Below are 15307 nucleotides of genomic sequence, written 5' to 3'. Positions count from 1 at the left end.
GCCCCATGGCAGGGCCAGGGAGCTTCACGCCTCTGGTGCAGTTGCTCAGGGCTCTCAGCAATGTGAGACGTGTGCTTCCCTGAAACCATGGCAATCAGAGACTTACTTTAAAAATAAAGAAATCCTGTGTTTCTGGCAAAGGAGATATGTCCTGGCTTTGGGTGGAACAGAGTTAATTTTCTTTCTAGTAGCTGGTATAGTGCAGTGCTCTGGATTTAGTATGAGAAGAATGTTGATAATACACTGATAATACACCAGGCTTTTAAGGCTTCCCATGCTCTGCCAGGTGCACAATAAGCTGGGAGGGAGAAAAGCCACGGCAGCTGACCCAAGGTGGCTAAAGGGGGATCCTTTACCATATAACATCATGCTCAGTATAAAAACTAGAGCTGGACAAGGAGCCAAATGCTGCTCAGGAACAAACAGGCTATCAGTGTTGCAGACAGAGAACAATTGCATTGTACATCACTTATTTTTTATATTCTATTATAATATATTCTTCCCTTTCTGTCCTCTTCAACTGTTCTTATCTCAACTCATGAGGTTTTTTTCCCTTTCCAGTTCTCTCCCCCATCCCACTTGGGGTGCTGAGTGAGTGGCTGTGTGGTCCCAGTTGCCAGCTGGGGTTAAACCACAAGATAGCAGCTTCTGCAAGGTGTGAGCATACTGTCTTCCTGTATCCCTGATCAAATCTGGGACAGATTCAGTCTCTGTCCAACTGCATAACGGCAATTCATTATCAACAATACTTCAGGATTAAGCAGGAGAGGAAACGTCTGTGCATATTCAAGCACAAATCCCAGCTGGCCGACAGCAGCCACTGTAAGGTGAACCATGGGAAGAAGTAAGCACTTCCCAACCCACCTCCATGTCACATTTGGTCCCACTAAGGATGGATAACCCAGTAACAGGAATTTCTCCTCTTTCAGCCCTACTCTGCAGGGCAAGTTTAGTCCCTGCCACTGCAGTGGGATCTGGGTGCTATGGTTGGTGGCTGGTGCCCTGGGTAGGGGGTTGCAGTACCAAGGAGGGGACATGCATGGCCATGGCTGTGTGGCTCCAGCCCAGCTGCTCAGCTCTATTACCCCACATCAAAAACCCCAGGCAGAAAGCCACACAGTGCTCTCTGCTGAGATGAAGCTTCTGGGTAGGAAAAAAAGGAGACTTGCATTTCTTTGGAACAGGCAGCCCTGCTCAGTAAGTCCTTTTCCACACCAAGAAACCAGATTTTGTGACCTGATGGAAAAGGTTGCCGGTAAATCTCAGGAGAGCATGGAGAGATTTGCTCAGCAGTGTAGGTGATCAGAGCGAGGAAAGGCACTGTTATCTGCTGGTGTAAGGAGGTAGATAAATGGCCGATTGACTGGACTCTGAGCTTTCTACTTGGAAAGGTGAAAGGGAGAAAAAAAAAATAGTCAAACAGGGACTGTAAAACTGACTGGATAGAAACTCAGGCTCCACTTTCTCCTCCCCACTTGACAGCTTTCGCGGTTTGACTGAACCATAACATTAATTAAAAATGTATTGCATATTCTCACTTTCATGGGTTTTTCACTAACATGTTGACATGTGGTTTCTCATCCTTTTTTAATATAAAATCTGAGCACAGTGTAAAGACTCTTCCTGCACTTAAAGCTGACACCTTGGATTTTTCACTCATCACAGCTAAATACATTAATAAAAGCTATTTTGCTCATGTGCATGAAGTTGAATCTGGGCTTAATGGCTTTACTGACACAAGAAGAAAAAAAAATTAAAATTACATATTCTGGAACTACTTAAGTCTCAATCAAGTAACTGAACGAACAGTAAGCTGAAAGGAGGAGAAAGTCTTTGCTAAAATGCGCTCGAGCCTCCAAGCAGAACTTGAGAAATGAGGAAATGCCAGGAGAGAGTTTGCTCTGCAGCAGGCCATTGTTGTAGAGCCTTCAAATTGTGCTTAAACACTAAATTGCTCCATTGTTAGAAGCACTTAAAACATAAAACCGAGCAGAAAAAAGTTTTCTTATTCTGGCTGTGGGAGGTAGTGGAGGTTTTAGATCAATTGTTATGCAAATCTGCCTCTAGATTCAACCTAGGTTAAAAACTATTCTCCAGTCAATTAAAATCGGAGTCTCTGAAGTGGTTCTTGCACTAAGCTTAACTTTCCATAGATGTCAGGCTGTGGTTTTGCATTTTAAAATGCAACTAGGAGTCCCAATCCTCTCTTGCAAGAGATGGGGAGGGGTGAGTGTTAGAAGGATGTTTGTTCAGGTTCACCAGAGGAATGGGCTTAATCTGAGCCAGCCACCGCAGCCACCCCAGCAAGGTCCACCAGAAAATCCCACCCCAGAGCAAGGACTGACAGTCTGCACGGATGCCACCTGGCCAAGAGCAGAGTATTTGGCAGGTTGGTATGGAAGGCCTAAGATGGGGCAGAGCTATGGATCAGATGCAGCCTTGCAACATAACTCCTGGTTTTGTGGCAGGGCACTAGAATCGCAGAATAGTTTGGGTTGGAAGGGACCTTCAAAGCTCATCCAGTCCAACCCCTGCCATGAGCAGGGACATCTGCCCCCAGGTGAGGCTGCTCAGAGCCGCATCCAGCCTGGTCTGGGATGTCTCCAGGGATGGGGCATCTACCACCTATCTGGGCAACTTGTGCCAGTGTTTCAACACCCTCATAGTAAAAAATTTCTTTCTAGCTCAGAGCAGTGCCCAAAACCAGGGCCCAGGCACAGCTTGCAGCTAGGGTGAAGCAGTCACAAAACTTCACTAACCCTTTGTCCAGAGGCTCGTAAGGCTTTTTCATGCTCTCAGGCTCAGTAGATGTTTGGGAGGTGCTGCCAGTCCTGCATCAGGCTGCATTGCGCTGGGCTCAACCCTTGCATAGCCAGCGAGTGATGCCACATCTCCCCACAAGCACCGGCTCCCCACAGAGAGCACAGGGAAGGGGTCACTGGCTTTTACAACAGCAAATTTAGAGGGTTCATGGTAGCAACAATCACACATGAGTGCATCCAACACTGCTGCATCTTGCCCTCCATCAGCAGGCAGACCTGCAGGCACAGAGTTCACTATGGCACTGAGCTGCCCAGCCCTGTGGTCCCCCAGTGCATCACTCCCTGCCTGCATCACAAAACCACGTGCTACACTGAGGTACAGACCACACAGTCTCCCTTTTTCTAAGGCACTTGGTCTACTGTTCCAAAATGAAGCACCAAACAGCTCATAGTTCAAAACCACAGAAGTCTGCGCTTCTTAGTAGGTCAGTTTACATGAACTTGTGTTTCCAAGTTCCTCTTCTCAGCCCACCTGCTCCTCCATCTCTCCAGAGCAAAGCTTGCATTTCTGGAAGACCAGTGCTGTAAAACCGCTCCCAGGTTTGTGGAGTCAGGAAAACAGCATGCAGTTGATTTAAATGCATCATCTTGCAGCAGGCAGACAGGTTTCTCCTTCAGCAACATGCTTTATTGGCCAATATGCAAGTCGGTTGGTAAAATGCATAAGTGTGTCTCTAGCCAGGATGCACAATGTGTGTGATGAGCAGCGCACACAGTGTCAAGCCCTTCTCTGTGGGAACTGGGTTTGCCAGGATGCAAACATAGCTCATCTCATTCTCAGCAAAACCTGAGCGAACAACCACAACGCCCAGGCAAACACCATGAGCTGGTGAGCACCTGAGCTGTCCCAGCCACACAGTGTCCAGGTGGATCAGTGCTGGGGACTCAGGGATACTAATCGTGGACTGAAAGCTGGTGTGTGACACAGTGCACGCTCTGGCGAGGGCAGAGAGACAGCGGGTGGGATAATGGAGTATAATAGCTGTACAGTTAGAAATCATAATGGTTCAGCCTGCACAGAGTGTTAGTTTCCAAGAGAGCTGTTATCTCAGCTCTGATGCCTGGGTGTCAGAGCTCTATGCCTGTTTTATTGGTTAAGTACATGGTTTTATTGCTGTTTATAGAAGTATGCCTGCATACAGAGCAGCAAGGGAGCACATTAGCCAGGAAGCAGTGAGCTTGCACCAACTGCTGTGTGAGAGCATCCAGACCCCAGCCAAGCCTCTATGAGAGGGTAGATAAGTGCTTATAGGGGGCTGCCTTAACTTCCAAGTCATGATTCCCCAGCTGATATGTAAAAGCAACTCAAATCACTTATTCTTGTCGATGAAAATGTTAACAAAGAGGAAGGAGTCAGAGAAAGAGTGGAGGAAAGCTCTCTTTTCTCTCATGTAACCCTTGGCTGTTTCTCCATCTCCCTTCCAGGTTTGTGACTATTTCTGCACTCTGACACTTTCTATGTTTAATATCACCACTCATAAATGATATGCTTTCTGGTACACTCCCAGGGTAGCCCCACACGGGTTGACCCCCACAGCAGGATCTTACACAGAGCTCAGTAGCATCTCCTGGCTCCTGGGTGATGGGGGACCCCTTCCCAGATCCCCAAACTACATTCCTTAAACCTCATTCATTCTAAGTCCTCAGCTCTAAAAGCAAAACAAACCCATAAAGGGGTGATGCCTGTGCCAGCCCACACTTGCATTTGCCCCCTCCCAGAGCAAGCCTGCTCCCAGGGGGTGCAGATTCCCCCACCTCTAACAGCAATGACATGGCACTGACTGTCTTTGTGGCATGTGTTGGGAGCTGCTGAGGAAAGCAGGGGTTAGACCCCCCCCTCAGTAGCTGTAGGAAAGTAGAATCTGGGCTGCCTCTTACTAGTGCAAAACTGTCAGCTTCTTTCCACAGGGCTGAAAGCAAAATTCACATCATTCCTCCTTCAGATGAGACAGCCACGCTATTTCACTGTCTCAAGGGAAACCTACTTTTGAGACAAAGGAAAGTAAAATCTCTGCAGCCTACCTTTATGTAAATATATGTGTAAAGGAAAAAACCTGAGGGATGTTGCAAATAATTTTCCAGGCTGGTGCATAACTTTGTGCACAGAAAGTGGATCTGGAGATGGGTGACTCAGGCTTATGTGCAGGCACAGTTTTGCCAGGATTTTTATTATTATTATTAATCTCTGGCTAATTGAAGCAAAATAAAGTATTTGGGCACAAGACGCTCTGCTGAACATTCTGCCCCAGTTCTTCCAAAAGAAGACCAGCCCTAAGGTCTTCTTAACTTCTTAAAAACAAAGCCAGTGTCCCACCTGAGGATAATTGCAGAGTCCATGTGTTGTGGGAAGTCCAGAGGGACATGAATCGCAGCAACTGCCTGTGCTGGTGGCTTGAGCAGAGGAAGGATGTGACAGCAGGGCGGATGCACTGCTCTGCTCGCCCCACATCTGGACACCCCATTCCCAGCCCTGTCACCCCACGGGCAGGTGAAAGCCACAGGTTGTGAGACCGCAGCTCTTAGCTGCGCTGGCTGAGCTGATGCTGCCTTGGGACCCCCAGAGCAGCTGGGCTCCCACAGCCTGGCTTTTGGGAGGGTGACAGCATCTGCTGTAGAGCAGCCAGGTGCCAGGTCAGAGTTTGGCCCAGGGCAAAGAACTCTGGAAAGAATCAGTCACATTTGGGGAACTGTTTGCAAAGTGCCATCTGAGCAGTGGCTGCCTCTGCTCCTCACTCTGTGCAGTTCCCTACAGGGCTCCCAGGGCCCATCTTGGCAGGACACCTGTGTCCTCGTAGAAGCAGGAGACACTCACACATCCAGCTGTCATCCATGGAAGACCACAGACATCTGGACTTCACCTGAAATGAGCTCAAAATCCCTCCCTGGTGCATTCAGCGAAGGCCACAAGAGGCAAGTAGATTAAAAAGTCCTCAAATACTAAACATTAGCAGCTACAGAGATACTGTGTGAACTGGCACATTAGATACCACAGCTGCACAGGCAGCTTCTTGCCCATTTCTGCAGTTTTACTGTGCAGCGCTTGGCAGCCCCACAGCACCCCACTGCCCGTGCGTGGGCTCATTCCACAGCAGTGGGTGCCCAGCAGTCCCCAGCTCACAACATCCCCTGTGGCACCTGCACAACGCCTATTAAGAGAAGGAAAAAGGAAATGAGTGGGAGAGAACAACATGCAATGGTTGTATTTTTGCTTTACATTAAGGTTTTTTTGTCAAGGAAAATTGCCCTCTCATGGGGCTTAGAGCACTGAAATGACAGGATATTTAACTGCCTACCTTTCAAGGTTTACTCCAGCCCCTTAGTACAGTTGAAATCATTTAGGAGATTGTTCCATCCCCCACGGAGCAGCATTGCTTTAATGACATCTTTATAGCCCTAATGGATGACCTTGGTAAAGAGTATAGCCCTGCTGTTAGAAATTTGTTGCAGGACAATGCTTAGACAATGATAAAATAGCTACTGGGGAGCTCAGAGTGTGGTGTGACGGTGGTGCAATTCACAGCACACCACGCAAATTGTGTTAGCATTCATACATTCTGTGGAAACAGAAACATGAACTGTTAGGAATGAACATAATTAGCATATGACTAATTTATTGGGCTATTTTGGTTTCCATTTCATTTTGAAAAAGTCTCAGGACCATACACCATCTGGGAGAAGCGTATTACAGACCAGCATACCAATTCCTCAGTTTCCTTGTCTAGTCTCACTGGCAGTTTCTGATAACTCTGCTGATGCTGCAGAGCAGCATCACTCACCATGAGCGAGCCTAACTCTTTCTATGAAAGCGTGTTTCAGACTGACCTCCTCCCTATGGCAAGCACTCACACCCCCAGCAAACAGCAGTCCCTGCCTAAATAGCTCCAGGTTTGTGTCCCTTCACAGACGACGACAGTGCTGCAGAGAAAGGGCCGGATCCCAGCTCTCAGTTTCCATGTAGAAAGCTGTCTCATGCCCAGACAAGGTGTGAAGCCAGCTAGAGTAATTAGCATTGAGGTTTGTGTCTGGATCCTTCACAAAGCAAATAGATTAAATGGTCAGGTCCTTTCGGTGCCCTTCATGAGCTACCTGCTCATCATATGACTGTCACAGAGATTTTGCACTAAATCATACTGCACTAATGATCATCAAACCATGGAAAATTACTTTAATGCTACTTCAATGCATTAATGAATGATCCATTAATTAATTCAAACTATTGAACATAGGCCTTGCTTTCCTACTAGGCTAGAATGACCTTGGTGCCAAATCCAAACAGCAGAGTGGTGTTTAAGCCATCTCTGAAATCACGATGGGGACGAGGACCCCAGATACCTGTGGGGGGGCAGCAGCAGCCAGCTGCATTGGCAGGAGAAAGCTCAGTGCACCCAGCTCTGCCCCACAGCAGCCTGGCTCCTTCAGGAAACTGAGTCTCTGGAAATCGCTGAAACTTCAAAAAATGGTGGGTAATAACCTTAATCCACAGCCAGCAGGAACCGCAGCACTGATTTTAATAGAAGCAGAATTAGATCAACTTCAGCTACAAGGAAAACCTTCCCCAAAAATTATTATAATGCAAATCTCTATAGCACCAGCCAACAGCACACTGTTAACCACTTCCATATAAGAGTTCATTAAAACAGCAAAAATCCTTCAAAGAAGGAAGGACTTTCCTCCCAGTACAGAGCAGTAAAGGAGGAGGTAGGAGTTGAAACGACTCACCCTTGGTCTCTCCAAGCATCACAGCAAACCTGCACATTCTCAGCTCCATCCCCTCCCTCAGAGAGGAACCAGCCCCTTGCATTGTCCTCAGAGCCACACTAGGGAAATACAGGGCACATTATTAAAAGGGAAGAATAGCTCCTACCTAATAACAACTCACATCCCTTTTTTAAATGACTGGGGGATCAGGTGCGACACTGAAGCAATATAGATGGGAGGGGGGGGAAAAAAAATCACACCACAACCCCAAGGTGGTGCAGATTAGCCAATTATACATTCAGGAAGCTGTGTTAATTAGAAGCTTTTCAAGAGAAGAGTCAAAGGACTTTGCAAACACAGATGGAAACCGATTTTAACAAGCAGTGATTTTAACAAGCCCCAGCGTTGGAGAGGCATCAGCAGTGCAATGTCCTCTGCTGGCGTCTCCAGTTACTACAGGGGATGGCTCCAGCTAAGGCTGCGCTTCTCCAGGGCCAGCAGCTGCCCAACACTGACCGAGTGCAAGCCAGTAATTAGTCCGATCGATTTGGGGGGCAATATTATGATATTAAAATGAATAATCATGTAGTTCGGACTGGTAAAGGATTATACCCTACATAATAGTCATAGGTCTTTGTGAGAGCTCAGAAGCACCTGGGTCATCTGATCTCTCAGAAGTGGCCCATCATCACTGGCTCAGGGAGGAGAAACTGATTTTTCCTTTTTCTTAATGACAATGTCTAATGCAGCAGCTTTATGCATGAGTCAACAGAGACCCAGGCTGTTTAAGAGGATTTTACAATAGCTCACACCTGAACCATTTTTTTTTCTCTCCTAGACAGAAGGAAGTGCAGAGCAGAGAGTGGAACAACTCACAATTCATTCACTTGTTCTTGGTATATGGTTATGGTCATCTCCTTTCCTGCTTAAGTCAGGGAAGCTCGGAGCATGAATGTGGATTTGTTTATGAGCCTCAAAATGGGTTCCTTTAAGTGTTATGTGTGCCTTCTTAAAAAGCTGACATGAGAGCCATTTAAGAATTTTTTAAAAAATCTAAGTGACTGACCAGAGCTGTTTTAGGTTATCCCCAAATGTACACTAACTTTGAGGTAATCCTTGAGGTTTATTGCTACTGCATTATTGAATACTACAGGGAGCAGACATCACTTTTGGCGAATTGTACTGCACGCGGCTGTGAGCTATAAACAAGGACTACGAACGCTGAGCTGTGACAGATGTAACATCCCCCTCACACACACTCCTCACCCTAAATGGGTGTGCAACGTAGAGAAAAGGGCTCCTAAGAAGCATCAAAGGGAAAAAGCCACCCAACAACCACAGGCACAGGAGATGGGGTCCCAGAGCCCAACAATTGCTGTCCACTTGCCAATGCCCCAGCCTGTCATTGGCCTGATCTTTTTTGTGTAGTGACACATCAGCAATAAGTGGACATGATTTTTGACACAATAGATCCCAGAGACCTGAGCAGCAGCTTTCAGACTCCCCTGGAGCACAAGTGCAACTGGTCTGAGCAATAAACCTTGCACAGGCCAAGCCTTGGTGTGATGTTCAGGACACTGCACAAAGGCTGATGGCATTTGCCATCTCCCGTTGTAGCTGAGGTAAGATGTCTGGCTTTTGTCACTCCGTATCCCTTGACACTCCGTGCGGTTCACACAGCTCCACCAGCCTGCCCTATGGGTCTTGAGGGGTTATGAATGATACGGAGGGGCTCAGGCCATCAGTGCCCACGAGCATCGACTGGGGCCTGTCTTGAAGTTTAATCACTTCATGAAACTGAAACTTTAGATATTTCATTAGGATGTTTCCCATCTGTTAAACGTCATCCCAGAGAATTTGGTGACACTTTAAATGAAGCTGTGAAGAGATGTGCTTGTTTCAGATGTAATTGGACAGCTGTTTTATTATGAATTAATGAACTAAGATGATTAAGAAGAATTCAGTTTTAGCAAACCGTGTATTAACAAATACTCCTGACTAAAACCACAACTAAGCAAGCGCTAGAGAACTTTCATGACAATGACTGGAAGCAGAAGACGAAAAATCAGTGAGGTGCAACAGGACAGGTTCCTTGTTCCCCGGGCTGCCCCACAGCAACCAAACCCCTCCACATGCCCAAGCTACCACACCACATCACTGCCACCTCCTCTGCCCTAAAGCCCCTTTTGGCTCAAATCAGTCATCCAGGTCTGCTCACACTCCTCCATCTTCCCAGCCCCTCTGCGTGCTCATGTCCCCCCTCTCCCCTTGGCCACGGGACCCTGCGATGGGGTGGGGAGGGAGAGGGGGCAGTGATGGCAGCAGGACTCTGGATAATTGACTTCTTTGTGCTTGCCAAACGTATTTCAGACTCTTTTTCACCCTGCTCTGGATCATTTTGGGCAAGGCTGTTTGTGCTAGAGGCATTGCACAGGACGGGATGCCCTCTGATGTAAGGCCATATCCTTCCTAGCTGCCAGGAGACAGCCCCACAGCCACACTGAGCATCAGCAGCACCATGAAAAGCTGATCCTGAGCTGGGGAGTCCTGCGTCCATCCTTCCCACATTTCCAGTTTAGAAAAGTTGTCTGCATTTCAGCAGAACACAGTGCCAAAGACCAGAGGCCACAGAAAGCAGCTGTTGGAGTTTCCACAGGAGTTTCCCAGTTTGTATGGAACAATTTTTAAGCAGTAAAATCTTTGCGCTGAGAGTTTCAGTAAAAAAGCTCCAAAGAGTTAAGTGGAGACAGGTATATATACCACGTGTGCAAATCACTTATCTCCTGCCGTTAAAATAAATCTGTTCCAAATCATTGCAGCTTCCCAACAGCTGCCTCCTCATCTTTCTCCACTTCAGCCTTCCATTTGGCCTTCTTTTCTATGTTCATCCGCAGCAGTGTGTGATCCCTTTTAGCAGCCTTGAAAAGAAACGGTGAAAATCATTGCATGCACACATTTCCCACCACTAAATCTCCCCAGATTTGCACCACTTGCTTTGACACCCCACTGTCCTTTTCGATATTTTGCAGTGACAGAAGTTAATGTGTTTCCTTATTTTACCAAGTTTTCAGCATTTTCAGCTCTGATTAGCAGGAAAATTGCACTGTAAATTGTTTACAGGTGTGCTGGGACATGCAAGCCAGGCTGGAGAGCCTCCTTCCCCACCAGTGGGGTGGAAAGAAGTGTCACAGTGACACACAGACTGTGCAGGCAGGACTGCGGGATCCTTATAGCCCACAGATGCGGGACAGGATCAGGCGCCATTGACACTGTCTGAGCTACTCAGACAGCTGCTACAACCTTTGGACTGGCTTCTTTCTGAGATACCATGGTACAGAGCATTGCACTACATGGGCTTATGGCAAAGTAGACCAGAAGGAACACATTAACCAGCAAGTTGTGCTTCTCCGTGCCAGTCTCTCCTCTGGAGAATGGGGTGATACAGGTCCCGTGCAAATATCGCTTATATGGACTTATTCTCAAACCTATCTGTCTACTTGGGTGCTTATTTACAAAGACAGCATACACAGGCCATACATTAAGTGGATCAGATAACCTCACCCAGAAAAAATACTCACTTCTTTGCCTGTGATTACCATGGCCAAACAGCCCAGCAAGGTCAGCGCTATCATGATGTAGCAAACCTTTATCCTGACACTGCTTCTTGCTGCATCAAGGACCTCAGACCTGCAGAGGACAGAGCAGAGTTTCCATCTGCAGCAGCGTGTGTGAAACTAGATAATGGGGAGCTGAGTAATGAATCCTCGAGTCTTCCAGCAACTGCCTATTAATGTACAATGTGTTTCAGCCTTCTATTTCTGCAAGTGCATGGAGGAGAACTCAAAAAATTAGTCTATGGAGGAAAGATGTAGCCACCCTCCCACACAGGTGGGGTATTGCTACTCCTACCAGTCATCAATAACAACAGGAATAACAAATCCTGCTCTCTTCTAACAGTGTATATGAGAGTGAATACCTGAAAAAATGACAAGGACAGGGAAGTCTTTTCATTATGAGGGGCCCAGCTTTGGGTGTGGCAGGGCATGGGGTGCTGCACAGCACCAGGAGACACTGGGTCCGTGCCACCTGGGCCAGGCAATGCCACCATCAGTGGAAAAAAAAAAAAAAAAAGAACATGCATGACATTTTGCCTAAGATCAATGGAGAGTTTTCACGCAGCAAAGAGGCACAGCAAATGGTGCCTGGGTCTGTGGCCACATCCCCATCCCTGCGGCAGGAGGTGCTTTGCCGCCCTGTCCCGCTGCAGCGTCGCCCTCTGCCAGGCAGCTGCCACCAGCCCCGCCAGCATCTGCCTGCAGTGGGAGGCTGAGCCTCAGCTGGAGCAAACAACTGCTCCGTCCATCTGGAATTGTCTTCCCAAATTGCTGAACAGCCACAGCTGTCGCTGGGAGGTCTCCACCACGTTCCATGAGCGACTCATGCCATTTTTCTGACAATTCACGCTTGCAAGAGACTGCAGTGTGGCAACGGGTCATTCATGAACTCATATCTAGCCATGGATTTCCTTACACCTGCAAGGGGAAGGTCAGCTGGAGGAGCCCCTGGGATGTCACAAGTCAGGAAGCATTAGGTCTCCAAAACTAAATGACAATCATTTAACAAAAATACCTCAACACGGAGGCAAAACCATAGCCCGGACATGAGGATCTTGTTGCAGAAGTCTGTCAGCAAAGCTGTGTATAGCCCCAACTTCTTTTTAAAATTTATGCAGCATTATTAATTGCTAATCAATAAAAACTAGCAAAGCATGTAAAAATCCAAAGTGATTTATCATGGTGACTTCTGAGTTTCAAAGCCACTTGTCTTGCAAAAGACATTTCAGCTTACTCTGAAACTTATGATATTTAAAGCAAGTGAATCCAGTTTACTTCACAGGGCATGACAAAAAGTTCACATTCCCAAAAATTCAGATTATTTTTGGACACCAGTAGCAGCAGACCCCATCAGCATGGAGGAGCATTAACCCTCACCATGTGAGCACAATTCTGGGTAATGCAGAGTGGAGTCTCAGTCTATATGTTCGCATCCAAAAAGTGTCATTCAGACAGGTCTACTTACGATATAAGCTTGGGAATGTCCTCCTCCTTTTTAAAGCGTCCTGCCCACACTAACACCTTTTTATCAAAATTTGTAGGCCTTCTGTCATTTTTGAAAGTTTCATAACCTGTAAGAGATTTTATAAAAGAAAACAATGACCTAAGCTTAAAGAAGGGAAGAGGCAAAAAACTGTTGGTACAGGAGGAGAAGGATTGAACATTCAAAATGATGCTTTTCTGTGAGAGCTAAATGTGCTTTCTAATGTCAAAAGGACTCAGCAGCTGGTGTGATATGCTTTGTTATATTTGCAGCTTTTTTTTTTTTCCTTCAGTTTAGGTAGGTTTTTAACCAAAAATCTATTCCAATTTTCTTGTCTTGGGGGGGAAGGATTCAGGGTTGAAGTCACCCAAGCCCACAATGTGCTCTCACCCTGCTAGCATCTTGGTTTCAAATGGCCCAGTTAAGAAAACTGCCAGCAGCTCTAATAACTCCTTGACAGCATCTCCTTCTAAAAGTGCTGATGGAGAGACAAGGTTTGTTAAAATACAGCCTAGTGTGAGGCTGGCAGTTGTTCTCATGCAAGCTGGGTACCACGTTACTGTACACTAATGATGATACATTACACCCCACCAGCCTACCACAGTGATGCCATTAGCATGCTGTCACTGCGAGCACAATGAGAAAGAGAGTCTGGCTTCTCTTGATGGAAACAAGCCCAATGATAGGCCATGATAAGAGCCGTGGCAGAGAGATGCTGCAAAAATAGGGCAAGCATTGGCTAGCTCAAATCCTGGCTTTTGCATTGCACACCTGTACAGGTGGTCATTGCAAGGTAGCTGGGACTGCTCAGGTAGGTGCACCCAAGATGTTAGGTTACGGTGCCCTGTGCTTGCTCATGTAGCAACTGGTGTTTAGAAACGCCCTGTAGGTGACCAGGCCGTGCAGGAAGGGATGGACATGGAGATGCCGCCAGTCTCAGTGTCCTGTGATCCCTGGCTGTTGCTGGATTGTTAGTGCTTGGCTGAAAGAAAATCACTGCTGCTACAGAACAGGGCACAGGGGCCACCTCTTCCTGCCTGCACTGAGATGGTAAAATTACATTAAGTTCCTTGGCCCCAGGCCTGCTCCTGCATGCCAGGACTTGTGAATGGCTGAAAAACCCCAGGTGTAAATCTTGGCACCCAGACTCCCAGGTAAATTCAATCTCCTGCTTCTCCTATTTCTCTTATAGAGTGCCAGCGAGACCAGTAGAGCTGCATTTGAAATATCAGCGTCTGAATCAGATTTGCAGCAAGGAGTAGGGTGGATCACTAAAAGGACAGGGTCCATGCCAGGAAAGACAAGGTCAAAGTCCCATGCTGGAGACCCCAAAGCATCCCATGGGACCACAGGCAGCCCCATGCAGCCCAGTCTCACTGGGGTGAGGAATCTGCAAAGGCACAGCCAAGGAGGTGGTGGTACAGATTAAAAAGAAACCATCTCCACGTCAAGGAGCTTGCCCATGTGGGAGTAGCCCATGATTGCTCCCTGCCAGGTAAGCCAGTGCTCTGCCTGCCACCAGCACACACAGTCACAGATGTGATCTGGCAGGGAGCGCTGTGGGGAGCAGAGGGGTGCAAGGCTGCCGCTCGCACCAGCCCTGCACATGCAGACACGTGCACCGCTCCTCCTCTGGGAACCTGGCAGCTGGGTACGAGGAGCAACCTTTTAATTTTTTTTTTTTAATTAACAGGTTCCCTGACACTAAGTATTGGTTTGTATTTGCTACCATAGGAGGAAGACTATTCAACAGGAAAAACTTTACCCCTGTGCCCTGTGCTGGCCAGAGCTCTCAGTTTGGTTTGTGTCTCGAGAGCGTTCGTAGCCTCAGGAGCTGCAGCACTGCAGTAACAGCCACAGACAACAGCAAGGGTTGTTTTCTCACCCTTTCCTGCAAATACCCTTTCCCTCCGTGCCACAACACGATACAGTGACCGAAGTCTTTCTACCCACCTGGATTAGCTGTCCGCAAAGCTGCATCCTGAGCGCCCTTCACTTTGTCACCAATGGCTCTGGCGGGGTGTGAGACCAGCCAAGCCACCCGCTGCCACAGCCTGGGGCTGCACCCCAACAACCTCCCCAACATCCTAGCCCACTGGCACCGAGCCACCGCCTCCCCACCGACCTGGGAGCGTGCAGAGGGACCGGCAGGATCCCAGAAGGCTGCTTCTAGGGGTGATTAACATAAAACTACCCCTTCCTGTAAGAAGGGAGTAGCAGGCATTTCCACCCTGGCTGCCAACAGTTTGTGCTTGCGTCACGATGACTAGCTAAATTTGTCGCCCGTGTTTACCGAAAGGACACACCTTCCAAGCTTAGTGAGCAGAGATCACCGCTGCGGCAGCTCATGCCCAGCCCAGGTTCTGCATCCCAAGGAGTTGCTCAGGAGAGCGATGGGCTTTCACATTATTTTCTCATTATTTTCCTATGGTAGTACTAAAATAGGACAGTATGCTATATTTCCCCAAAGACAGGCTTAGTGACTGCTAATTATCACAGCCAGTTAAGCTGATGGAGCTCTTCATTGTTCTGGGCTAAAAAATAATCTTGCAAATCAGTTGCTTTAAACAGATTTTTTTGAGGAGCAGCAGCATTCCCCTATTTCAGGATAAATGTGGTTTGGCAGAAGGAAACTAAAGCTGATATCTGTGGCTAAAAATGCAGATGGGGAGTCCCTCTCACATCCAGAC

General features: G+C 47.5%; 1 protein-coding gene across 1 annotated transcript; it reads right to left on the bottom strand.

The window, feature by feature from the left end:
* Nucleotides 1-10330: 10330 nt before the first annotated feature.
* LOC135993611 (protein FAM162B-like) lies at nt 10331-14703 on the bottom strand. Its single transcript, XM_065643587.1, has 4 exons — nt 14571-14703; nt 12600-12705; nt 11099-11207; nt 10331-10438 (listed from the first exon to the last, which is right to left on the bottom strand). Exons 1-4 carry the CDS (start codon nt 14701-14703, stop codon nt 10331-10333), a joined length of 456 nt encoding a protein of 151 aa, XP_065499659.1.
* Between the last annotated feature and the right edge of the window lie 604 nt (nt 14704-15307).

The sequence above is a fragment of the Caloenas nicobarica genome, chromosome 12 (assembly GCF_036013445.1).
Source record: "Caloenas nicobarica isolate bCalNic1 chromosome 12, bCalNic1.hap1, whole genome shotgun sequence".
NCBI lineage: Eukaryota > Metazoa > Chordata > Aves > Columbiformes > Columbidae > Caloenas > Caloenas nicobarica.
This window is presented reverse-complemented; position numbering and strand designations above follow the sequence as displayed.

Bases quoted from the DNA above. Each gene is read 5' to 3' on its own strand.
- LOC135993611 (XM_065643587.1), bottom strand. From the start codon at position 14,703: ATGTTGGGGAGGTTGTTGGGGTGCAGCCCCAGGCTGTGGCAGCGGGTG. The intron at 11,208-12,599 runs GTAAGTAGACCT...TGTCCTCTGCAG, and splicing joins GACATTCCCAAGCTTATATC to GTCTGAGGTCCTTGATGCAG. The intron at 10,439-11,098 runs GTGAGTATTTTT...TTTCTTTTCAAG, and splicing joins TGGTAATCACAGGCAAAGAA to GCTGCTAAAAGGGATCACAC.